We start from the raw sequence: 26,559 nt of genomic DNA on the forward strand, positions 1-26,559 counted from the left end.
TACACTATTTCTTACTCCTTTAATATTGTACGTACAATTGTACTGCTTAGAAATAAATAATGTGTTTATGAAAATATGGAGTAGGTAGGGGAATAGAATTAATGATTTGTTACTGGCAGTTAAATCTATAAGGTAATAAGTTCCCTATGCACAACTCACTTGCTGCATTAAGCATAAAAAAGCATAAGGAGAGAAATCTTTCAAGATTTTTATTTTCCTGTATTTATTTTATTTAAATTATTAAGAAACATTTTTAGGAGTGTGTAAAGAAGATAACAACTTTCCTTTTTCTCTTCATTTGATGCAGGGTCTGGTTTTGATAGGATTTGAAAATGGGGTGCTCTCATTGCCCATTCACTATTAATAAGCCCCACCCCATCTTATGGAAAAACAAAATCCACATGTCATGTCTTCCATATAGGTGGTTATGCAATTAGCTTTATATTTAGGTCAATAAAGATTAAAATTTAATATTTCTATTTACTTTAGGAAATGTAGATTAAGAGGTGTATTGTGAGTAGTATGTTGTCTGTCAGTATAATGCAGATGGATGAGAGGTCTGAAATTTGGTTAGGATTTAATGTCTTTCTTTGGTTAATGATTTAAACGTGCATTACAGTAGTTTTGGAGTGTTGGTGGGTTTTGTGGCAATATTCAACCAAAAGTGTAGTTTATTTTTAGAGGTTTCAGAGTAGCAGTCTGTATTCGCAAAAAGAAAAGGAGTACTTGTGGCACCTTAGAGACTAACCAATTTATTTGAGCATAAGCTTTCGCATCCGATGAAGTGAGCTGTAGCTCACGAAAGCTTATGCTCAGATAAATTGGTTAGTCTCTAAGGTGCCACAAGTACTCCTTTTCTTTTTCTTTTTAGAGAAGCTTTCTTCTCAAAATATATACTTACAATCTTTCTGTGTTTTTTGGTTTTTAAAGAACGGATTAACCCGGTGGGCAAAACAGATAGAGGAAGGTGTTTTTCTGATCAACGGGCAAGCTAAAGAAGATGACACAGAGCTATTGGAAGGGCAGGTGTGAGCTGTATAACATAGAATTAATATCGATGTGTCACTCAAAATGTCTGGTACGGTAATATTAGTGGCTGAAAGGTCTTCTGTAGAATATTTTACTTCTAACTGGCATGTGCCATGTAATTAATATAAAGGATTGCTTTTCTCTTACATAAAAATTGCCATACTGGGTCAGATGAAAGGTCCATCTAGCCCAGTATCCTGTCTTCCAACAGTGGCCAATGCCAGGTGCTTCAGAGGGAATGAACAGAACAAGTAATCATCATGTGATCCATTCCCAGCTTCTGGCAAACAGAGGCTAGGGACACCATCCCTGCCTATCTTGGCTAATAGCCATTGATGGACTATCCTCCATCAACTTATCTAGTTCTTTTTTGAACCCTGTTATAGTCTTGTCCTTCACAACATCCTCTGACAGAGAGTTCCACAGGTTGATTGTGCATTGTCTGAGGAGATACTACCTTTTGCTTGCGTTAAACCTGCTGCCTATTCTCCACCTGTCCTTGAAGCAAAAAAGGGATGATTGTAGAAGTAGTAAAAAGAAGGATAAGTTAGGGAGGACCGGTGTATAAGAATTCTGCCCATATGCTGAAGATTAGATTGACTTTTATGGGTGACTTCAGCTTTATTTCTGTTGCAGTTTTTAGAGGTGAAGAGTGAGCCACTCAAGAAGATTTTAATGAGATCATCTAAAACTGTGCAGTTTTTTTGGTACTAAAACCACTACTACTAATTTTTTCCAAAGATTCCTAACTTTTTATTAACTGTGTTCTTAAGGTGGTTTCCATATCTCAATTTTCTTTCTAAAATCTACAAACTGGTACTACGGTGCTATAGGCCAGTGGAGCACCTAGGTATGGTAGATACAGATATGTGTTCTGTATATTTCATATACCATTTTTTCCTTTTATCTCAGAAAAAGTCTTCAAGAGGAAATATTCAACACCGTATTCAACCCTTTGATGTGAAGGTTCTGACGCAATTGGTAAGCATTGTGTGTGGAAAATGCCAGTAAGGTTAAGTGCAGTATGGCATAAAGCTTTATTCTCAGATGCCTAGCCTAAAAAAGGGGCATGATGTAAAAACTGAAAATGTCTTTTTTTTTTTAACAACTCCTCCCCACTATAGGTCTGGTTTCTTGTTCAAATTAACATAATCCTGGTATGTAGGGACTTATCCAAGTTATTGAGTTCAGTGGAAGTATCAAGTCCTGATAGAGCACCTGAGGATCATACAGTATAGTTGGAGGGGAGGGAAACTGAGGTCTAGAGATGTTAAATTCTGTAAACTGCTCAAGTTGGGCAGAATCCTGCACCTACCAGGCTCCATTTATTTCAGTGGGGCTTTGTGTGGCTATATGGGTTCACCTGCACGAAAAAGGCTTACAGATCTTAAGGCCAGAAGGGACCATTGTGCTCATCTATGGTCTGACCTCCTGTGTAACACAGACCATAGTATTTTTATCAAGTGGTTTCTGATTCAAGCCCATACCTTCTGGTTGAGCTAGAGCACATATTTTTTAGAACAGCAGCTCTCAACCTTTTCTACTGTACCCCTTTCAGGAGTCTGATTTTGTCTTCTGTACACCCAGGTTTCACCTCACTTAAAAACTAATTGCTTTCAAAATCAGACTTAAAAATAGAAAAGTGTCACAGTGCACTATTACTGACAAATTGCTTACTTTCTTTTTACCAAATAATTATAAAATCAATTGGGGCATAAATATTTTACTTACATATCAGTGTATAGTATATAGAGCAGTATAAACAAATCATTGTATGAAATTTTAGTTTATACTGACTTCACTTGTGCTTTTTATGTAGCCTGTTGTAAAACTAGGCAACTATCTAGATGAGTTGATGTACTCCTGGAAGACCTCTGAGTACCCTCAGGGGTACGTGTACCTCTGGTTGAGAACCACTGTTTTAGAAGACAGACATCCAATTCTGATTTTAAAGACTGTAGGTGATGAAGAATCCATCAGGTTCCTAGTTGAGTTGTTTCAGAGGTTTAATTTACTCACCAAAAAAAAGTGCAAAAAAGCATCTTATTTCAAATAGTTTGTGTGATCAGAGCCAACTGGCCTGTTGAAGGTTACACAAAGTTCATGACATCTTTAAATTTAATCAAAATAGTAATACTTTATTTTTCTTGTGAGACATGCCCATTTATGCTCTGTGCAAAGGGCAGATGTTTACAGTCAAACTATTGGTCTCCGACAATACTGTTTATACTGGAATCGCTAATTGTTCTGTGAACATCTTTGGGGTAGTCAAAGGAGAATATCGGACTGAAGGGATTTCCATAATGGTCTCCCTCTTGCCACAGAAACATTATAGTTTGCCCTAAAATAGGGTAAGGACTCCATGGATATTAGCTTTGATCTAGTTCCAAATAGGACCCGATAAAAATATGTCTTCCTAACTAATTATAGGACTGGTGGATGACTCTGTTTTAAGAAAAATACTCAAACAACACAACGTAGGTATTCTAGATTATACTTACTAATACAGTAAGTAGACAAACTTTCTGTCACTTAAAAAAAGGCTTCAAAAAGTAGCGTACAAGGGAGGTTACTGGGAAGATACTGTATTCATATTAGCAACAGGCTGTTTAAAAATAATGTAAGCATTTTACACATTCTAGGGCTATAGAATTAATTTTATTTTCAGTTAAAACAGTGGTGACCAAACTTCAAAAACAAGCTGAGGGAGCTATTTTCACAACCTTGCTAGCATCACCATTGATGTCTATTTGCATGCTGATGAGAAGTAAACATAAAATACATTAATTGCAAGAAATTATAAGTTCCTGGAAAAGCAAATTTTAAAGAATTTACCAACTGGAAAAGGACAAAACTATTAAGACGGAGCTTCATATTTAAGTTACTTGCTAAAAGGTATTAACTGTGAGGGGAGAATAACACACATTTTACCAAGTACTTAAAATGTTTAAGTGCTGTTAATTGAAACTTGTAGTGGCTTCATGACTGACCATATTGCAGATGCATAGCTAACATTATAATTGAAATGTGTTTATCTTTCAGTCCCAGAGTTCAGGCCATCGATCTGCAGCAATGGTGCAAGTCTGCAGTGGTTCCATTAATCTTAAAGGTGCTGTGAAATGCAGAGCTTACATCCATAATAACAAGCCAAAAGTTAAAGATGCTATTCAGGTATTGAATGCACTCTCCTTCATTGCTTTTCCCAAATATTTTACTAGAACCCTAAAATTATTATTCTGCCTTTGCCTTTGGTGGGATAATAGAGGTCCAAACTGGACTCCAAAAAGTCTGAACTCCAGGCAGCTAGAGTGATAGTTTGGAATTTTTAGAAGTCCTTTTTATTGTTCAAGAAAATAAATTTTTCAAAAAGTTTTTAATTTTATTTAGAAGCAGTTCATTTTAGATCTCTACTAGTGTTGTTTTTGTCCTCCTAAGAAATCCTAACTTACTCTTAGTCTAGTGGTGGTAATGCTTTGTGTAAAGTTTTCTTAAAATTAAAGGAATGACTTCTGTATGTTACGTATTCTTGTACTTGCCAGAGGAAAAATGTAGGCAGACTAGATACTCCAGTTACTCTTTTGAAATGTATTTGGAGTAGTACTTCTAAATTAAAGTGATCTTTTCTGTTGTCCTGCTGCACTTCTAATATTGTCCAAAAAAGTACTGAACATGACAGTCAGTATTTTTCCATGTTGCAATCTTCTGCATGGTAACAGACCACATGTTTTGAAATTGTGCATATAATCTCCCATTTCTGTTAGTGAGTAAGGCTGTGTCTACACTAGAGACCTTACAGCGGCGTAGCTGCTGTATGCCGATGGGAGAAAGCTGTCCCATTGACATAATTAAACCTCCTCCAACGAGCGGCAGTAGCTATGTCGGTGGGAGAGTGTCTCCCGCTGACATAGCGCTGTCCACACCGGCGCTTCTCTTGGTGTAACTTACGTCACTCAGAAGGGTGTTTTTTCGTATAAAAATACTGAGTGACATAAGTTATACCGACAAAAGGAGCTAGCGTAGACATAGCCAAACTAAAGATAAAGGATAAAATTCGAGCACCATTGAACAGTTTCAGTGGAGGGAGTGGTTTTAATGGAGGAGGAGCATATGTGAGAGCAGTATTTGTCTCGATAGCCTAATTATTCTATTGCAGCTTTGTGTGTGGCGTGCCAAGCCATTCAGACATTAATGAATTAGGTCTCTTAAAATCATTGTGGGATTAGGAAAGTTTTAAAGAGAGCCTGTAACTTGGCCAAGAAGATACAGGAAATCTGTTGTAGAGCCAAGAACATAACCCAGTCTCCTGAGTTTGGTCATATGCTTATTTTCAATATTGAAGCTTATTTAAAACAAGCAGATAATAACAAAACCACGCTTCTTGATGATTTGTTATTATTATGGTAGGATACTGAAGGGGAAAGTTTTTTGTTTTTTTGATACTAGGTTTCCTTTGTCAGGCTTTTTTTTTATTCCTGTTTTTTTATATTTTGATTTTGTTAATGCATATCACGGTTAAGTTGGCCTAAATGCACAGGACAAACTGAGACTTTTTTTTTTTTTTTTTAAACTATGGTTGTTTCTTGGTAATCACCACGTCAGCCAGTTTGCAAGGTATTTGTGTTTATTGTGTGTTTTTTGTTTTGTCCTTGCAGGCTTTGAAGAGGGATATAATAAACACACTCTCTGATCGTTGTGAAATATTGTTTGAAGATCTGCTTATAAATGAGGCACCTGCCAAAAAAAGTAGGAGACTAGAGAAGAAAGCAAATTATCTTTTTCTAATGTAATTTGCCTTTTGTTTTCCTGGAGTTCCTTACTGATAGTCATCAGGATTCAATCTGAAATACTGAAATCTGGGTGTAGTTAGAGGGAAACAAAAGTGTATCAGGCAGCATAAATTCTACTTGTCACTCCTTTGCCTCTTTTTTCAGCTGTCCACTTCAGAAGGATTTCGTTCAATTTCAGGCATTGTTCTTTTGGCCTGCATTTTCCCCCATAATGTTTATTAAATACCTTCTTGCCCCGAGTGTAAATTAAACTTCTTGGCATAGTTGACCCTCAGTACAGTACCCCATAGTCATGGACTCAGCATCAAGATCTCAAATACAGAAGGGCTTTGATACTTAGTCAGAATCAGCCAATTATTTTTGTGATGTCCACACCCAACAGGGAAATAAACAATATACCGAACTTGGCAAGATTCAAAAAAGAATTATCCATATCCTAACTATTAGGGATTTGGGGGAGACCTAACATGCAGGACAGACCATACCACATTTGCCTGCAGCAGGAGTCTTACACCTTCCTCTAAAGTGTCTTATGCTGACCATTGTTAGAGACAGGATACTGGACTAGCTGGACCTCAGGTCTGAGCCACTATGGGAATTGTTATGCTCCTATCCAGATGTACAAATGTAGCCCATGTAGTGTTAGTCTCCAGTATTTCACCTCTGAGGTTTCATGTATATAATATACAAAATTCACTTTACATTTAAATAAAAAGGTATGTATCTTGCATGTCAGCTCAACATATTGAATGAATTGCAGGGCCATCTGGGTTTGTATTAATTTCAAGGCCAGAATTGTTTTCACAACATACATTTATTCTCCATAATAGTGAACTTTGTATCTGAATATAATTACAAACCGTGAAACCAAATTAGTATACCAATGGTATCTCAGTTGGTTCATGCTTAAATTATCCATCAGACTCATAGATATTAACGTCCGAAGGGACCATTATGATCATCTAGTCTGACCTCCTGCACAATGCAGGCCACCGAATCTCACCCACCCACTTCTGCAATAAACCTCTCACCTATCTGAGCTATTGAAGTCCTCAAATCGTGGTTTAAAGACTTAAAAGTGCAGAGAATCCTCCAGCAACTGACCCATGCCCCATGCTGCAGAGAAAGGCGAAAAACCCCCAGGGCCTCTTCCAATCTGCCCTGGAGGAAAATTCCTTCCCAACCCCAAATATGGCAATCAGCTGAACCCTGAGCATGTGGGCAAGATTCACCAGCCAGATACCTAAGAAAGAATTGTCTGTTGTAACTCAGATCCCACCCCATCTAACGTTCCATCACAGGCCATTGGGCCTATTTACCATGAATAGTTAAAGATCAATTAATTGCCAAAATCATGTTATCCCATCATACTATCTCCTCCATAAACTTATCAAGTTTAATCTTGAAGCCAGATAGGTCTTTTGCCCCCACTGCTTCCCTTGGAAGGCTGTTCCAGAACTTCACTCCTCTGATGGTTAGAAACCTTTGTCTAATTTCAAGTCTAAACTTCCTGATGGCCAGTTTATATCCATTTATTATCCTTCATACTATATAATAATTTTAAAGGAATGTTTTAAAATGACAAACGCTATGTGATCAGCTGTGTGAAATGTTAATTTCTCCTACCTAAGATCTGCTAAGTTGGAGAGGAGGAAAATGTCTTGTGATGTTTTGGGTGTGTGGTTTTTTTTGTTTTGTTTTTTTAAAACATAAAGAGTAACTGTTTGACTAACTGAAAAGAAAATTGAATGCTGCCAAATAGTCGTCTTCATCTACTTTAGATGACATTAAGTTATGTTTATGGTGCTATGTGTACTGAGAAATAAACTCATTGTAAATATTATTTTAGCTAACATTATCCAAAATGGGGAATATGGCAGGAGTAGCTTTGATCATTTGCATGCAGTTTTCCATTCTCTCTTTAGGTGGCACTTGTACTCCATGGCTGTTAACTACATAAAACAATAATTGTTTGATATCCTTTATGATGCTGAAATTGTGTACTGTTTGGCACATGCATCAATTCCTTTATCTCCAACCTTCCTGAGAGTGTTCTTTGTATCATTTCTAAAGTGATAAAGGGCCTGATCAACACTTTCAATTTAGAATAATTTTTAAGGTCGTTTGGCTATTTCTAAGGACCACTGAAGAGAGTGTTATGTGAAAAATATATGAAAAGTTTTAGTTAGTAGGAATATAATTTCCATTTACAAATATAAGTGGCTAGAATTTTACATGAAACAGTAACAATTAGGCTGGAAATGTTTGAAATCAGACTTTTACATGATGCCTTGGACAGTCCTGTTTACAACTGTTTGTATAATGTATACTGATTATTGAAATGTCTTTACCACAGCTACACAAGTTTTTGTATGGTATTTCCTTTCCCTTTCTTTTTAGATTCTGAGAGAGAGTTTCATGCCTTGCCTCACAGAGTGTTTGCCTCCATTGCTGGATCAAATGTGATGCTGTGTGATTATAAATTTGGAGATGAAACGGCTGGCGAAATCCAAGAGCGTTTTTCTGAGATGTTGGATCAAGTTGTGCATGGGGAAGCTATACACATAGCCGAGGAAATAAACACAGGTAAATATAGCATCTGAGTGAAGAACCAAATTAGACTATAACTGGGATTATGGATAAATTAATCAATAGACTTTATTGTGGTTCATTACATTACACTGAATGCATCAAGGCTTAAATCTGGCTAACTTCGTATCTTGTACCTCTTGTGTATACTAGTGTAATTACACTTTAAATATACTTACTTTATATTACAGGAATAAGATGCTTAAGGCTGTCATATTTTGTATATAATAAAGAGTTACTTGATATGTTTTTGCTTTCTCATGGGTTGTCATATATCAGCACTTCAGCTATCTAGAGCCTTGTTCAAGGTAAGATGGCAAAAATGTTGGTAATTTAGTCACAACCCACAAAAATGCGAAAATAATCTTAAATCTGTTATTGTAGCAATATACAAGGCTTCATCAAGAAATTAAAACTCCATGATTGCAGTGTGTTGATGAGTTATTGGTGACCTTATTTCATGAGGAATTTATAAATAGATTTTCTTAAAGACTGAGACAAAAACTGCACCACATATGAACTTTCTGACCTCTTATATTTTAGTCAAGAACTTGCTCAGTAGCTTAATATTTTAACTAGAACAATGCTTTCATCAAAACAAATGTTTTCACAGTAAATGTAAAAATGTATTTCCAGCATTTTTGTTGGGAGTTTTGTTTGGGGTTTTTATCTCATTTTTCTGAGTTTTAATTTGTCTGTGTCAAATGTGTTGTGCAAGACTTTTTTTGGTGGGGGGAGTGCTCTCCATTTAATTTAACATGGAATTCCATTGCATGCTAAATAACTATTTTTTCATCATAATTAACACTCTATCTGTATATAACTTTTGTATTCCAGTTATGAGGCTTTTTTCATACTTTTCTATTTTTAAAATTTAGAAGTATTTTGTGGTATAATTAGCTATATAGAGTTTCACTCCTGTATCACCTGACAGCAGTTACTAACTCATAAGGAAAAAATTTATCCCTTTCCAGGTGAGATAATCAAATGTGGTTGGAAAATATAGCCCATAATAGATCTTAATATCTGAGGCATGCTTATTCTCTCTCTCTCCCTCCCCCCCCCATCCTCTTCCCCCAATATGGTTAGAGGAGTTTTATTCTATGATTTTGTAATGTCTTAAGTCAAAAACATTTTAATACTTTTCTAGTTTTATCATAGCTAATATCACTTTCACTGCTTCAAACCTGCATATGTTTGAAGAGGAAAATGTGAAATGTTGCTGTAGAGTTGACTGTAGGTTGGAATGTGATTTCTTGTGCTCATTTCTTGTGATGAGTTCCATATTTCTATTCAGTGAATTTCATTACTAGCCGGAAACTCCTCCATCAGTTCCAAATTAATTGAGGTCCCCATGTTTCAACTACTTTGGAAATAATGAGTGAAGTTCATCCCTGGTGTTAATCAATGCACTTCAGTGGCAGTACACAGGGATGAATTAGGGATTAATTATAAAAAAATTAAAATGAAAGCAAACCAAAAAACCCACTGGTGTTACACTAACATTGTTTTTGTTAAAATAATATTACAGCTAACAGAATACTGTAGGTGAGCTATAATGAAGGTGTCATGCTGTCCAAAGTGGCTCATGACCATGAGTGCCTACTTCAGGGAAGACTGTTGGAAAACAGGGCAGACACCCCAAAACTGGTGTTATATTCTATAATTAGATTTCACCAAGCCAGTAACAAATGTGAACTCCTGGGTCACTATACCAGTCTTAACATAGAATCACAGACTGGAGAGTCTGAGGGGACTGTCTATCTTGCTAATTTAGAAATGAAGCTTAACTGTCAGCCTGACTAGGAAGACTTAAATATTTAAGGAAACAAGGAGTAATTTAAATTTAGGTGGGTCTTGTGTACTTTCACATAGCAGTACTCTCAGCAGTTTATTTGTGATTTTTGTGACATAACGCAAGTTTGGAATTTCCCTGAGATATCTTTCATGTGAAGGGTTGGTCTTCAGTTGAATAGCATCACTTGTTTCTCAAAGCTTAAGCATGCATTCCTAAAACTTGATGTGCTGCAACAATGGAGAGTTAATGCTAACATTTGCAGTGAATTTTGACATGACCCTTTCTTTTAAGATAATGCTCATAATGATAGACATCTTAGAAACCTGTGTTTGATGAAAATATGACCGTTTCTAAAATTCCATTTAAAATGTCTCAGTTACTGTAGCACAATATAGATATTTCTAAAAACATGTCTACTAAAAATATGCTCATTACTTTTAATAGTGAAAAATCTGCTTACAGTTTGGTTACGTGATTCTATTTAACACTATTTTAGTTTAATATTTTCATATGGTTAGGAGAGAATCAAGATATGAAAAGGATTTAAACTTTTTTTTACTCAAAACACAGAACAATGCCATATTTTTAAGAATTACATACAGTAGTTATTTGTATACTAGATCCACATGTTCTGGTCACAAAAGCGTTTTCACTATATCTTTTCATTGTAGCTCATGCTAATGACCCACTGCAATGGTTCAGTCTTTAGTTCTTCTTACTATTTTCCATTTAAAAATTTTAATCAGTCATATCTGAAAAGTATAAGCAACTCTCAGATTGTAGTTCCAAGGTACTCCAGGGCTTTGACATAAGCAACTGAAAGCTTTGCATTAGCGAGTGGCCTCACTAAATCCTAGCTCCTGGCACCAACAAATTAAATACATTGAGTAGGTAAACACAAATACAGTTTTAGTGGCCGTAATCTCTTATTGTTCACTTGTTCTTTGTAAGGCAGTTTAAGGTCTGGCGAAGGCCAGGGACAGAGAGTATTGGCATTAGAAAGCATCTGCACTAGACAATTGTACACAGCATTATATCAGTGCTGCTATAGATTTGGGCAATATGTGTCCTAGGCTTTAATCTTCTTTGGGTTACTACGAAGAACAGGTATTTATTTTTATTTATTTATTATTTATTTTATTTTCTAATCCATCCTGTGAACCATGTGCATTAATGTCCTTCTCAAGAGTAACAGCCCCCAATGTGATAACTGTGCTTGTAGGAATGCCATCACAGAGCCATATAAACCTGATGGGGGTGGTTTTTCCCCCCTCCCCAGCAACATTACCCTGACCAGAGTTATGAAGATTTTTAAATGCTGACTGAAAAAGGTTGTTTTTTGTGAATGCAAAATTCTGAACTTTATTATGAAATTGAAACTATTATTAAAATATATATTTAGAAAGAACACTGTTTCTAGCTTTTCTTTCCAATACAGGTTCTTAAATATCAAATTATTTTCTTCACTGTAATATTTGAACTGCAGATTTCTACACAGACTGTAAATAGATGAGCATGTGTATTTTTTCTGGTAACTGTAGTTGTAGTAAATGAAATATTATCCAAGTTTTATTCTTGATTAGCACTTGAAACCTCTGCATCCCATTAAATAAGTTGCTAAGCAATTGTATTCATTAGTTGCTATGATGAAATACGTACAGTACAAGGCTATCGGTTTCTGGAGTAAAAACATGTAGAGACATGCGTTCACAAAGGGAGACAGCTTGGATGATTTTTAAATGACCTCATTTGTGTGTAAGTTATATGGCGTTAGAATTTCATAAGCTAGCCATACATGAGACATCTCAGATGATACACTGGCCACCCATCTGATCAACCCAGATCCTGTTTAAACTTACTTCAATAGCTGGTGATAAAATGGTGAAAGTATTTCTGGAAGTGTAGCAATTTCTGTAATTGGTGCATGAGACAGAGGGCACTGCCTTGTATTGCTCAGTGATTCCTAGATGATTAATGAATGGGTCTGGCAGCCTCACTTATGTGGAGTTCTGTTTATATTTTGACAAAGTAAAACTTTCCTTATCTAGATTCTACATCTGTAAAATGTATGGACTTAATCCAAAAAGTAACTTATAACAGCCAAGACATAATATTGTAGCATAACATAATACTGTAAGTGGTGCCTCCATACCCTGCTATGATACGATGGTGCAGTGAAACCTGTGTGAAAAGCCACTCCATTAGGCAAAGCATGTCTTAGAAGACAACCCCAGAGTATCTCCAAACATACAGAGTCCAATTCTGCTCTACCTGTGTTGAACTGCTACCTCCAGCGAGTAATTGACTTTGGTCCCTTGAGTGGTTGCTTAAGACAGATTTCACTGTATAATTTCCCTTGTCATGTTCATAATATATTATTTTGATGCAGGCTAGGATCGTACTGGCTTTTTTTTTTTTTTTTGGTTGCTGCAACTCAACAATACATTTTCATCTTTCTCATGCTACTAACTTGAATGCTATACCCGCTTTAATGGTCAATAATTTCCAGATATTTACCCAGCAACCAACAGGTTGTATTATGATTTTTAGATTCCAGTCTCCATTTCCTTACATTTGCTGATAATTGGCTGTAAATTCTTTGTTGTTTTTCTTTCATTAAAAGATTAAGTTATTGGGTCGAGTTAAAGAGTATATTACTTAGAAATGTGAAATCATTTGGTGCTCAAAGCTCCTCCTTAATACAAGTGATTTTTAAAATTATTATTAGTTGCTGGGTAGAAAATCTTATTCTAGATAGAACAAGGCCATCCTTTAGGGATTCTGGTACAAGAACACATTGAAACATAATTGCGGGGGAAAAAACACTTAGGCATAACTTTCCCAGATTAAATCTGATGGAACTTCACTTTTACAGAAAAGGCCAATATAGAAGCCCCTGCTTGCACCATTGGCAGATAGTAGTAATAGATTCACCCCATGTAGTCACATGTCACTTGTTTGTTGCACACCTGAAGCAATCTGGGTGAATTTTTATGTGTATGCTTAAAGTAAATAATGAAACTGTGTTTTATATTTGAGGGGGAAAATTCACATATTCTGAAAGTACCATTAATTGGCTAGGATACAGAACCCTTCAATGTTAGATCAGTGGTTTATTTCCAGCCTAAGTCAACAGTGGCCAATGTGTTTTCCTCTATGTATGAAATCAGTTAGTGAGCTCAATCTAATTATAACTGGACAAGTGTCCACCAAACAGTTGGCACTTTTAGCAAAGACACAGGACTGGATTCTAAATTATTCTCCCCGTCTCAAAAATTGGCTGGAATTAAAATACACAGACAAAGACGTGTACAGAAATTTTTATTTCCACTGTCTGGGCTGTATTTGTTCTATGGAAAAATAAAGGACCTCAATGTTTGGGAATCCTATGTGCCATATTTTTGCATTGGTTAATGGATGCTTTGTTCTGTGTGTGTGTGTATATTTAACAAGTAATATTAGTTACAATCTCAATGTGTTTACAAGAGGACAATGCATTGAGAGGCACGGTCAACTTGAAACCCACCCAGTTTTTAAAAAATGAGTGAAAAGTACTTTCAGACATTACATTGCCCCTGAGCACCACCTCCCATTCCCATCTTTAATGGAAGTTTTACAGTCAGATTTCCCAATTTTAAAATTTTTCTCTTTATTTTGGAGTTTTTCTACACAGTGATAAGAGGTATCCAGATGGGGATGGGTGAAACTAACTACACATGAAGTTCTGTCAAACGCACAAAATAAACCAAAAAAAGATATCCCCTCTTCCCCCTCCCCCTATCCAATCTCTTTATTACTTAATCTTAGGTGTTACCTGTAACAATAATAGATTAAATATTTTCACATCTAAATGCTGGTTTTTATGGTCTCCTTTATAACTATTTCTGGTCATGATTTAAAAAAAAAACAAAAACCTCTATGCAGCCTTGCATTTCAACAGCACAAGGACACAAAGTGCAGTATAACAAACAAAACTGAAGGAATGTAAGTCACTTAAGTGCTTTATCACAGTTTTTTACCTTTTTGTCTCTTTAACTGGGTTGCAAAGCCCTTAGCATTCTTTTGGTGCTATGCTGCTGCTGCTATTACTAATAAGAACGTAAGAGCTGTCATACTAGACCTGGTGCATTTTCCCCAGTATCCTGTCTCCAACAGTGGCCTGTACCAGAGCTTCATAATGGCCGTTCTGTACACTCCCCCTGGAGTTATCCATAGCTATTTTTCACTCCCAGCTCCTGGTCATCAGATGTATAGGATTGCCTTGAGCATGGGGTTGAGTGCTTAATGATCTTGACTAATAGCCATTGATGGACCTATCCTCCATGAACTTAACAAGGTCCTTTTTGAACCTAGTTATGCTTTTGGACATCACAACATCATAGCAATGAGTTCCACAGGTTGGTTGTGCATTATGTGAAAAAGTACTTCCTCTTGTTTGTATTAAACCTGCAGCCTATTTCATTGGGTGACTCCTGGTTTTTGTGTGTATGACAGGGTAAATAGCACTTTCTTTCCCCCACACCATTCATGATTTTAAAGACTTCAATCTCCCCCGTATTCCCCCAGTTGTCTCTTTTCTAAGCTGAACAGCCCTAATCTTTTAGACTCTCCTCATATAGAAGCCATTCTGTACCCTTGATCATCTTTGTTGTCCTTCTCTGGACCTTTTCCAGTTCCTGTGTCCTCCTTGAGATTGGGTGACCAGAATTGGACACAGTATTCAAGGTGCACATGGATTTATATAGTGGCATGATGTTTTCTGTCTTATTTTCTATCCCTTTCATAATAATGCTTGACATACTATTGTATGTCTCTTTGATCACTGCTGCACTTGGAGCAGAAGTTTTCAGGGAACTATCCATAGTGTCTCCAAGATCTCTCTCTTAGGTGATAACAGCTATTTTAGAACCCATCATATATTTGTGTGGTTTTTTTCCAATGTGCATTACTTTACACATATCTAGATTGAATGTCATCTACCATTTTGTTGCCTAGTCACCCAGTTTTGTTAGATCCCTTTGTAATTTCTTGCAATCTGCTGTGGAGTTAACTATCTTGAATAATTTTGTATTGTCTGCAAACTTTGCCGCTTCACTGTTCACCCCTTTTTCCAGATCATTGATGAATAGGTTGAGTAGCACAAGTTTCAGTACAGGTACCTCATTACTACTGATAATAATACACAATGGTCAATATAGTCCACTGGTAGAACAGATCAGGAATTATAAACTTCATGTCCTATTTGCATTATTGTAATTGCAAAATATAGGTGTGTTTTATAAACTGTGAATGAATACTTGGTTTTGCTAAACTTATCTCTCAATTTCGTGCAGTTGATATAAATCCACCTGTCGACAACACAGATGACACGCAACAGATACAATTAACAAAAGCAACGCTGCTATCGAAACTTCAACAAAACATGGGTATGTTATCTCCAATAAGCCCATTAAGCACAGTCATTTGCTCCCACAATATTGGTAGTATTTTCAGGATGTGAGGATATAGTCAACGGCATAATTTAGTTTACGGTTTAAAGCACAGAGTTAGTAAATGGAGGGAGGGGGGAAGGTGACTTGTTCTTCAGTGGGCTTAAGCCAAAACGTTATGTGCTTGCTAAAAATTCAGAGATTTGCGGGGGGTGGGGGGGAAGAGTAATTTGGTTCACTCTTCAAAGGCTCAGTTTTGCAATTTACTCGGTGGGTGGGTGTGTGTGTTCGTTGAGCCAAGCAATAGCATGCTTAGTGGCCAAGTGGGTGCTTGTGGAGCCGACTGCTGAAGTTGGTTAGCGGACACTTCTCTACAATGTGTATCATTGTTTGCTCTGCCATGCAGCTGCAGCTTCGATTGTCTTGAAGCCCCCAACGGTGCTAGTTGGCTGCACCAGAAGCCTTTGCCAGTCCGGAATCAGTTAAGAAAGGCCCAGGTCGAAGGCGGGCGAGCAGTAGGGTCTGTGACAAGGAACTGATTGGTGGTTGATATTAAGCACCAGTCTTCCCGCCACAGGAACTCCGCTATCACGTCCTGGCATGGCAGTCTCAAACACAGTGGGTGTCGTGAGGAAAGATTATATATATATATATATATATATATATATATATATATATATATATATATATATATAGCTAGTGGGTTAAAAAGGTTGTTGAACAAGGGCAAGCTTGGGTTGGCACATGCCTTCTCAAGCAGCTTACCAGCTGCAGTCTCCCTCCTGATGTGAGGGGGAGCAATGTGGCTCAGAACTGGAAGCCATGGAAGATGAGTTGATCGGAGACTTCCTGTGATGATGCACATGGTTGAGAGGAGTTGCACATCAACAAGTTTGGTGCTTGCCAGTCATCTCCATACTGGTGCACAGTACTCTGCTATTGAGTACACAATGGCAAGGGCTGAGGTCCTTAGGGTTGGAGCATCTACTCTCTATGAAGAACCTGCCAGTTTGCTGAGAAGGTTGTTGCATGTCTTGACCTTCACTGCTTTCTTGCTCAGGTGGCTTTTGTGTGTCAGTGTTTGGTCAAGGGTCACACCTAAGTAAATTGGATATGCTTCAGCCTCTGGCCATCCATTATAATGTTCAGTTCCCTCTTAATGTTGGCATGTGGAGGTGGAATATGTTAGAGACTATCTTGCTGGTGCTAGACTGAAGGTGCACCATGTCTTATAGTCGTCGGCCAGCTTTGCAGCATCATTACGCAGGACCTTTTCCAGCTCAGAGAAGGTCAGAGCCTGGAGCTCACAGCAGATGATGTCTGCATAGATGAACTTCTGGACCGGATTGGTGGCACTCTGGCTCTGATCTAGCCATGCACTTAAGAGCATACTTTAAGGATGTGAGTAGTCCTGTTGGCATCTGACTCTCATGCTTAAAGTTAAATATGTATGTATGTGCTTTGCCACATCGGGACCAAAGTGTTCAGCATTTTGTCCAAAGTCCATTTTGGATAAAGGCCAAAGCAAATAATGAAATATTGATGGGGCGTTTGTGATATTTGAAAAGAAGCTTTAATCTTGATGAGAAAAACCAATATAGTAGCAGGGATTTTAAATATTACATCAATAGTCTTTTTTACAAATATTTCCCGAGATGGGAGTTGTAGGTGATCAGCATATCTCAGAATCAGAACCAGATCTAAGTTCCACAAAACAGATAATAAGGAAAACTTCCCTCAAAACAAGTGGCTGAGGTAGCCCTATTGCCTTCTGGGAAGCCACCATTTTTATAACCTCTCTTTTGACAATTAAGAAAGAGTGAGAGCAGGCAAGTGGCTTCTTCCAAGGTGCATTGTATGAATATGTGAAGTAGCTCATAGCAGTGCTCATGCGGCTATCGCTATGCTGCTTGCAAGGATGAGCTGTGCTACCTTGGTAATGAATTCCAGCTGTCACAGAAGTCTTTCCTCAATCAACATTGCATTATAGTCCCTGGTGCAGACATCAAGCTGGTGAGCAAAGAAATTGTAGTAAATCTTGATGAAAATCTTTCCTTTTTAAAATGTGGATTTATACTCGGTATTTGATTAGTCAGTGGAACAACTACACCACCAACTCAAAGCCTACTTATCATTACATTTGTTTTATTTAATATTTTTACAAGTAACACCTACGTTTTCTGTAAATTGGAGATTAAAAATATATATATTTTGTTTGTTTGCTTTGTGCATATGACAGTCCTTTCCTCTCAACATTTAGCCAGTTTTGCCCTGCTCATGTTTATGTATCTCCTGCATAACAACACTGGGGAGAAACATTTTAAAACCATAGGAAAATGTGATCGTAAAACTACAAAAACTGACCATGGGACTTGGGGCAAATGCAGTATCTGAAACAACATTTAATTCATGTATTGGAATTATTTAAGTTTGTTTGTGCCCCTTTTATCCATAACCTTTAATCTGAGAGTCAGTTTGGTATCATCAAGCCATAACGTAGAGTTAATGCGTTAGGCTTTTGGTGACTTGGCCCATAAGAGTAGAGTTTATGATTAATTGAATCTCTGAAGAACTTTGCACTTTGAAAAATTATTTATGTAGATTGTCTTGTAAAATGAATTTCTATGACTAACAATACAATCTGATCTTTAGGCATTGTAGTGCTACTCAGCAATGTTAAAAATGACTCTTATTGTTCCCACTCTTCCTTTTCTTCACACCCCGCCTTGCGGTGATTGTACTCTCCTCTTCACTCATGGAAGTATTTTTTCCTTTGTCGTTTTAGGTGTAGCAATAGCAGCTGCAGTTGCAATCTTTGCAGTAACCTTCTCCTTTAATTACTTCAGTGACTAGACTCCAAGCAAAAGAAGCAGTCTAATCATCATGGGAACACTGACCAATATTCACATTAATACAAGGTGGAAGCTTCGAAGATTTCATATGTTAGCAACTAAACATGTTGCCTAAAATACACCAGTTAGGTGTGTTCTAATTGTAGTGATCTATTCATCTTATTTCAACATGCAAATACTGTAGGTGGATCAGATATCCAGGGAACTAAAGGTATATATCATTGATGGAAATTGCCTGTAAAATAGCATTATTTTCCAGGAAGAATTCTTTAAAAAAAGAAGGGGGAAAAAAAAAACCCTTTTCCCAGCTACTTGATTACAATTTCATTGTTAAAAGCTTAACTGTATTTTTCAAGAGACATTTTCAAGGTTGCTGGATCTTAATGTTTGCCCTTTTGTAATTATTTACTATGACAGGTCTTGCCTTAAGGAATCCTTTAAAATTGATATGGGCTAAAGTGCTGTTAAGTATTTAAAAAAAAAAAAAAAAGACAAGGTTTGAAACCCTGGCCCCGCTGTAGTCAGTGGCAAAACCCTGATTTCAGTGGCACCAGAATTTCACTCCATATATTCTTTTTGTTAAAGCATGTGCATCCAGTGGCATAGCTAGGCGGAGCGAACAGGGGCAGCGGACATTAAAAAAGGTGCCACCCGCTTGTACTCAGCAGGTGGCGCTTCGGGTCCTCGGCAGCACTGAAGGCCAAAATGCTGCCAAGGACCCGGAGCGCGTGAAGGCCCCCACCGAGCCGGAGACCCGGAGCACCACCGGGTGATTAAAATTAAAAAAGGCCCCTATAAATTAAACAGGCGCCACTTGTGCTCAGAGGGTGAACGGCTGCTCCCCCCGGCTATGCTACTGTGTGCATCAGGTTGGTTAACTGATGTAATAAATATGCAAATAATTTGTAGCAGCCCCAAAATCCCATTTTAGGCCAACACACACTATATAAATATCTTAGCTCAAGCATCATAAACAGAAATTAATGAAATAATTAAACCTCTAAGATGTATGGCGAATTTATATATGCTTCCTTTTTCATCATGATCTGACTTATCCATCCAATCCTGATTGACTCAATTCCCCTCTTTCCGTTAAGAAAGATATATCTGATAATTCCCCAGATATTCAAATCCCAGACAGGCGTGAATAATTTTACAAGTTTTTAGAGGCTGATAAATAATTAAGGTTTTTAAGATATGAATAAGAGAGGTAAGTCTATGCTATCTTTAAAGTATATTATTGCTTTCCAAGGAAAAATGTTTGACACAAGGTTAACAAATATCACTTTTGTATAAAAGTTGTTGGCATTCATGTAGTTCAAGTAACTATATAAACTGATATGTACCAGATTGAACGGTATTTAACCTTTGTAACTACAGCTTAATGAGTTTATATGCAAAGGTACTGAAATTGCAGGAAGAAATCGGAAAGCTTTGAGCCTACAGCATAATCAAGCATAAAATATTAGAAAACTTTGAATAAAAGGTAACTTGCAAATGAAATAATGTTAAAATACCTCACCTGTTCATTTGATTTTTATATTCTGGAAACAATAAACCCAGTAAAAGAAAAATTTGATGTTCAGATTTGTACAATTACTGCTGTGTTGCTAAAGATCAAGAAAAGCTTAGACTGACTCTTAAACGGCAGCTATAAAAAGCATTGTCTTCATTAAGCATTAGTAACACACCAAATTTGAACATTATAGGAATTCTTTTTAATTGTTGGCCAAAGGCTAAATTTCAGACTTGGAGCATTGTTGAGGCCTGTATTAGGCAGTGGTGGCCTCTCTGATGTACTCTCTTTTCTTCTCACTGCATTGTTTTGAATGGAGCAACTTGAAGGGCGAGGAAGAAAACAAGGCCCCTTATAGCAAAGTGCAGGGATGCCCTCCTGCAGCAAATTTATTTTGCAAATATGTGCTATTTGACATAAATCTGATGGATTCATCAGATGCAAAATAGAATTATGACAAAGTATCTTCTTAATGAGCCAGGGACAAATCAATAGTGGCAGGTATGGTTCAGCAATCTCAAGACTTTTTGAAATTTAAAAAAAAAAAAAAAAAAAAACCTGCTCCTCACAAGTCTGTTCTGTCTCCTGAGAGAATGGTAGGAAGAAGTCAGTCTGTCCTCCTAGTTATGAGTAGGTACTTTATTCCTTCCCCACTTCTGGCTGCTAAAAGAAGGTGGACCTTGGACTTTGGTACCTAAGTTATCTCTCTTTCTCCCCTGGGTCTCTCAGTTGAGAACACAGTGGAGGCACTCAAGAAAGGAAAAGAGTGACTGCCAGGGCATTCTCCAGTAGGGGTCCTTGACTTTGGCATTTGATTTCTCACCTACCAAAAATAAATCTCGTGGTCGGCCAGAGCCCAGGTTTGTTAATAAAGAGCTGGATGTGTGTATTTTTGGGATAAGTCATATTGCAAAGGTTAATTCTTTTAAAATAGTAATCTGTGAAATATGTTAATTGTTGACCGGCTGGTATTGTGATGACTTAGTCAAAATATAGCATTTTAAATAAAAAAGAGAGAGGTGATCTTTTCTGAATACTTATTAAAACTAGGCAATGTGAAAATATTTTATTACTGTTCTTATTGTGTATATGTATAAACAAGTCTGCTCCATACCTGTCGTAACTGCTCATTTACATGCTTTGTACGTTGTTCTCATCCACGTTTGTTAGTATTTTGCCTACATAGATGGTGAACTCTGAGACTGGTAAACTGTTGTTGCATGTGAAATGCCAAACAAAGCTTTAGTGAGTAATTAATAAATGTTCCTCACAAACATCTGTCTGAGGTATACAAGTCTATCCCCATTTTTACATGTGGGGAAATTGAGCCTGACACACCACAAGGAATCAGTATTGGAGGTGGGATTAGAATTAGTGAGTTCATGGCTCCTGTTTTTCTACTCAGATCAACCCTCTCTCCTTAACTCTAATGTCACCGTGCTTTTTATTAGGGCATGTCTACACTAGGAGCACTTTACCAGTATAAGAAAACTGGTATAGTGTACAGGCAAAGTGTTTCTTTGAGTCCCGCCACTCCCTTTTTGGCGCCCCTCCCCCCCACCATGAGCAAAACAATTATACCAGTAAAAGTGCGGTTTTGCTGATATAACTGCATATGCCCTAGGGGCTTCAACATAGCAGTGCCCAGCCAGTCTGGGATCACATCTCTTCATGTCCCTGACTGACCTAGCGAAGTCTAGTCAGAGCATTTAAATAATTCTTTATAGACTTTGAAGTTCACATCTCTCCTGCACCTAAAAAAACTAAATTGCAACTCTGTCACTTTCCCCCATCAATTTGTTACCTTTATCCCACACAAATTTGTGTGTAAATCCTCTTTTATTTTTACAGAATTGTGAAGGATTAAAGAATATGGTGAAGAATTCAAATAATTCAGTCGAATGAAGAGTTTCCTGTACCAGTAATGTTCTCCTTGGTACCATAGGTTGAGGGATATGATCAGTATTGTGATTTAGGATTTTACTGAAGTTGTTTAGTGAAAATGCATTTATTGAAGGTTAGTTCTGAAAATAATGAAGCAATAGATGATGTACTCTAGGGAATAATCATGCAGTGGCAGGGATAGGTGGCTATTTCCCTATCAAGGTTTTGTTCTTTGGGATTTCTTGTACTCCAGATCTGCCTCAAATTAACATGGCCAGTGCAGCCTTTTGAAAGTAATATTTCAAATGAATAATAAAAGGAGTGCTCCATTTTGGGGAAAAAAAATCCGTATCTGAAATTGGTGAAGTATGAGGTCAAAGGATTGTTTCTGAAAAAAATGAAGCACCCCCTCTCTCTTTATAAAAGTGAATTTGTTATTAAGTTCAAAATTTCTAATGTGCCTTCATATGTGCACCCAGACATACTAATGTTTATCTTCAGTGGGGAAAGTCTAAGACATAATTATTCTCTGCTCATTTATTTTCAGAATCTAGCCATTAAAAATGAGGTGGGGAAGTAGAAAGCCTCAGCATATGGCATTTGAGGATATCATTCAGCAGAGGAGTATTTTATTGAGCCAAGAACTCACTTTATTATGCAACATTCCAATAGTGGCTCTGCAATCTGGCTGCCAGCCGCCACTTGTAGCGTAATTCAGAGTTTAGCCATATTTGCTGTTCCATGGATGCTTGGAAGTGGACCATATTTTATCCACATGTTTATTTCTTATTTAATACATCACCTAGATTTGTTTTATTTTATGCGGAGAGTGCTGACAATGTGATTGGTGTTGTCAGATGAATTATTTTAATAAAAGTGTGCATAATGGATTTAGCAAAGCCTGACTCATATGTTTAAGATTTGGGAGTGGACACTGAGGAATTGAAATAGCCTAAGGTGAAACACCAGGTATAATGCAAGGCTAACTTTGAAGTTTTTTTCTTTCTTTCTGAGCAATGGGCAGGGAAAACCTAATGCTTTGCTCCTTGACGAATGAATGGAAGTAAATTAATAAAAACCTCTCCAACAAACATTGTGAATTCAGTTAACATCTCCACAAGAACTGAGCCCAGCAAACATCCTGCCCTTAGGAAACAGTGGGTGAAGTAAGAAACAGACCTTGCCTGCCTCTCTGTGGGCTATCTGCAACTCTCACTACAGAAAGGTGGAATGTGATCTGAGAACTGTGGGGACAAGGGAAGGGAGATTGCTTAGCTTTTTAGCATTAACGCTACAATTGCCTTACTAACTATAGTAGCCTAAGAAACTAGGGAAATGGGCATTTTTAAAAAGAGGAAGAAGTCAGGACTGAGAATAAAACAAAAGTGATAGGGACTATTTATTAGTGGTTCCCTATCTCTCTCTCTCTCTCTCACGCCTACGCCCTTGCAAGATCTAACCTTTCACTATGAGGCATATAGTATTTCTGAAGGATCCAGTTGAAATCTGAGGTCCCCCTCACTTGAATTATAATGAAGATTTTCACGTGAGACCTACATATTCATTTGCTTGTCTCCACTGATATATCTGGAAAAAAAAAATCTAATAAGCCCTCAGTTGGAACTGCTGGGTGTTCCACACTTACGAAAACCTGGCCAATTATTGTACGGAGGTATGTACGTTTAGGCACTGCAGGTTTGAAAACCTTGGTCCATACTCCTATATAAATCATTTATTTATTTTCCTTGCTTGTCACATACTAATCTTCGTTGGTTTGGCAGTTTTGCTTTAAATATAGTGGCTTCAAATTATTGTACATTATATAGCTGTTGGCTGAATTTTATGCTAAAGTACATGGGTAACTACTGAAATCAACAAAGTTAAACTGGTGAAACCTAGAGAAGAACTTAGGCCTCAGAGGACTTGTGTATGCTAGGATCCATAATTTTCCACTGGTACAGATGTACTGCTTATGGCAGGGCTGAGTGATACAACAGTCATAATGCCTGAGCTCTGTCTACGCTAGCGTCTACTGTTGCTCACTCCAGTGGGGTGACACCAGATGTGAATTACAGGTCCCATTTTTACCAGTGTGTACACGCAGCCAAAGATGCTAGTTTTATTTCCCCTGATCCAAAGCCTATTGAAGCAAATGAACGGATTCCCATTGAATTCAGTGAATTTCAGATTGGGGCTATAGATAGCAGGAAGTTTTATTCCATGGGTTCATTAAATCTTTTACTCTTTGTCATTCAAGAATCTTGTATGCAATGATTTACAATATGTGACTCAAATCCTGCCTCTCAGTGAGTCTTTCTTTCCTGGAGAAATGTTGATTAATGCTGCAATCAAAGCTTTGCTTTTAAGTTTGGTAAGTCATGATCACCTTCTGTGGAGTGTTGTTGCTAGTACTATTTGGGTGCTGCATTGGCACCACATGGATGTTTCATTGTGATAGTTATGGGTTAAAGGAATCCTCAGGAAAATCCTGCTGAAGCACTCATGATCTGCCTCTTAAGTTGAAATGTGGTGGTTTATTTCCTATAGCCAGCTATAGACGCAGCTTCTGACTTATTTCATATTTTATTTTTGTGTTGGATGGGAGGGGAAAAGAGCGTACTGCTTCATCAGAAATGATCATTTCCTTCCCTTCACTGTTACGTTCTCTCTCCTCTGTGCCACAGATCAGTATTTTATTCATTTCCCTCTCACCACCACTCTGCATGGGATAATAATTATTCACCTCATGCTACAGCTAAAGAGGAAAGAGCCCAATACCTGGTGGTAATTGTTTGCCCCGTCAGGTGGCAACTGTTCCAAAAAACCACACCAAGCCCCTACTCACTGGAATAGAAATGTTACATAAGATCAGCTGGATTACTTTTAGCTAGGGATGGAAATGTGAGGGGGCAGAGAACAGAGCCATGTGCTGCCTGCATTATTCCACCAAGCACCATAGTGGAGGATTTGACTAATGTAAAATACCAACTATACTTGACAATTCTTGGAGAATTCATGTCTCAGCATTGTGTCATTTAAGTTCTAGGTTGAAAAGAAAATTGTCAGTCATTTTATAGTGTGAAATAGTCTAAATAGTAGTTTAGATTGAGACGGGAGTGCAAGTGGATTTATGTTTGAAAGTTAGGGAAACGTCACTTATTTATATAGTTCATGAATCTCATCTTGTGTGCTAAGTGTTTTATCTGTCTATCAATATGTGTAATGCACTTACATGCTGCTTTCTCTATTTAGCTCCCTCCCTCCTTTTGAAATGAAGTCTGCTTTTTGCCTGCTGGCTTGCAATGAATATTACCAGAAAGCATGTCTAATGGCGAAGTGGGTTTTCAGCATTACCTAAACCAGGCATAAGCCCCATTTGAATGTCTTTTATTTTAAAAAGGAACATATTTTAAGTTTGAAGTTCAAAATAAGTTTAAAAAGGATATGTTTTGCAAACCTCCATATTGTATTGCTCTATAGACAAATGGTGTCACTTTTCAGAGTAACAGCCGTGTTAGTCTGTATTCGCAAAAAAGAAAAGGAGTACTTGTGGCACCTTAGCGACTAACCAATTTATTTGAGCATAAGCTTTCGTGAGCTACAGCTCATTTCATCGGGTGTCACTTTGAATTCATATGTAATGTTTTTCTGGATGATTGCAAGTGAGAAAAAAATATATTCGAACAGTAACAAATCAAGGAGTTGATGTTGGAGTTGTACCAATGAATGTTCTGCATGTGGCTGGAGCACTAAGATTAGGAGGATTAATGGACATCTACATGCTCAGCTCCCATCAAAATCAATTGGAATTCTGCACATGGAGCATTTGATCTGACCTTGACCATAAAGGGAAACTTACTAGCCTAGTTTTGTTATCCATCGTGAATAAAATTCAAAAAGCTATTAAACAGTAGCAATGGTGAAATGTAAGCTAGGTTGATAAATGTGTAAGTCTTAATAACCTGAGGTGGTGTCAGTAACGATCAAACTACTCGACCTCAAACCATGCCAATGAGTAATATCAAAATGTGACAAATGGGCAACTTGTGTTTCATTGTATTTTGTGCCATAATTGACGTTCTTAAGTGGTTTTAACTATAAAACATAAGGAACTTTTCTCGGTGAAAGAGAGAACAAATCGTTGTGTGCATTGACCCTGCATTCCTTTAGTCCAAACAGCCTCTTTGTTCCCCACATGTCCCTTTTTTAATAACATGTTTCAAAATTTGAGTTTGGTGAACTTTTTTTCTAACGAGTTGGAAACCTTTCTGGTAGTTCCTCATAAGGATCATTAAGGTACATTTTATGAATGACTTTCATATTTGTTATTGAAGTTTTGGTTCTTCGTTAAGCTTTATTCATATTAATTACATAAACACAAAATATAATTGCTCAGGAATCACAAATGTTTTAACTAAGCAACATCAATAGTCAGAACGTGCTACAACACCATACTGGAAAGTAGCTGATTAACCTCTTTGTTAATGCAAACTTTAAGCATCTGTGATATTATTTTCTCAAGAAGAGATATTGTTTCAGCAATGAGCTAATCCATATTTTCACAATTATTAAAAGTTAAATACAAAACCAAATATTTAACACTGCCCTATATTTCTTATGTATGTAACTTGTGAACATTCACAGCCCAGATACTGATTTATCTTTAACGTTATTG

At 37.2% G+C, this 26,559-nt stretch overlaps 1 protein-coding gene across 2 annotated transcripts in view; it reads left to right on the plus strand.

Moving 5' to 3' along the window:
* The window catches only part of ODR4 (odr-4 GPCR localization factor homolog), a 29,945-nt gene extending 10,903 nt beyond the window's left edge, over positions 1-19,042 (plus strand). For both annotated transcript variants that reach the window (XM_074961146.1, XM_074961145.1), the window contains exons 8-14: positions 931-1,026; positions 1,942-2,010; positions 4,072-4,200; positions 5,682-5,772; positions 8,217-8,402; positions 15,537-15,629; positions 18,418-19,042. In XM_074961146.1, coding sequence (XP_074817247.1) covers positions 931-1,026; positions 1,942-2,010; positions 4,072-4,200; positions 5,682-5,772; positions 8,217-8,402; positions 15,537-15,629; positions 18,418-18,485 — 732 coding nt within the window. In that variant the 3' untranslated portion in view covers positions 18,486-19,042. The remainder of the gene's footprint in view (positions 1-930; positions 1,027-1,941; positions 2,011-4,071; positions 4,201-5,681; positions 5,773-8,216; positions 8,403-15,536; positions 15,630-18,417) is intronic.
* Positions 19,043-26,559: the final 7,517 nt, after the last annotated feature.

The sequence above is a fragment of the Natator depressus genome, chromosome 8 (genome assembly GCF_965152275.1).
Source record: "Natator depressus isolate rNatDep1 chromosome 8, rNatDep2.hap1, whole genome shotgun sequence".
NCBI lineage: Eukaryota > Metazoa > Chordata > Testudines > Cheloniidae > Natator > Natator depressus.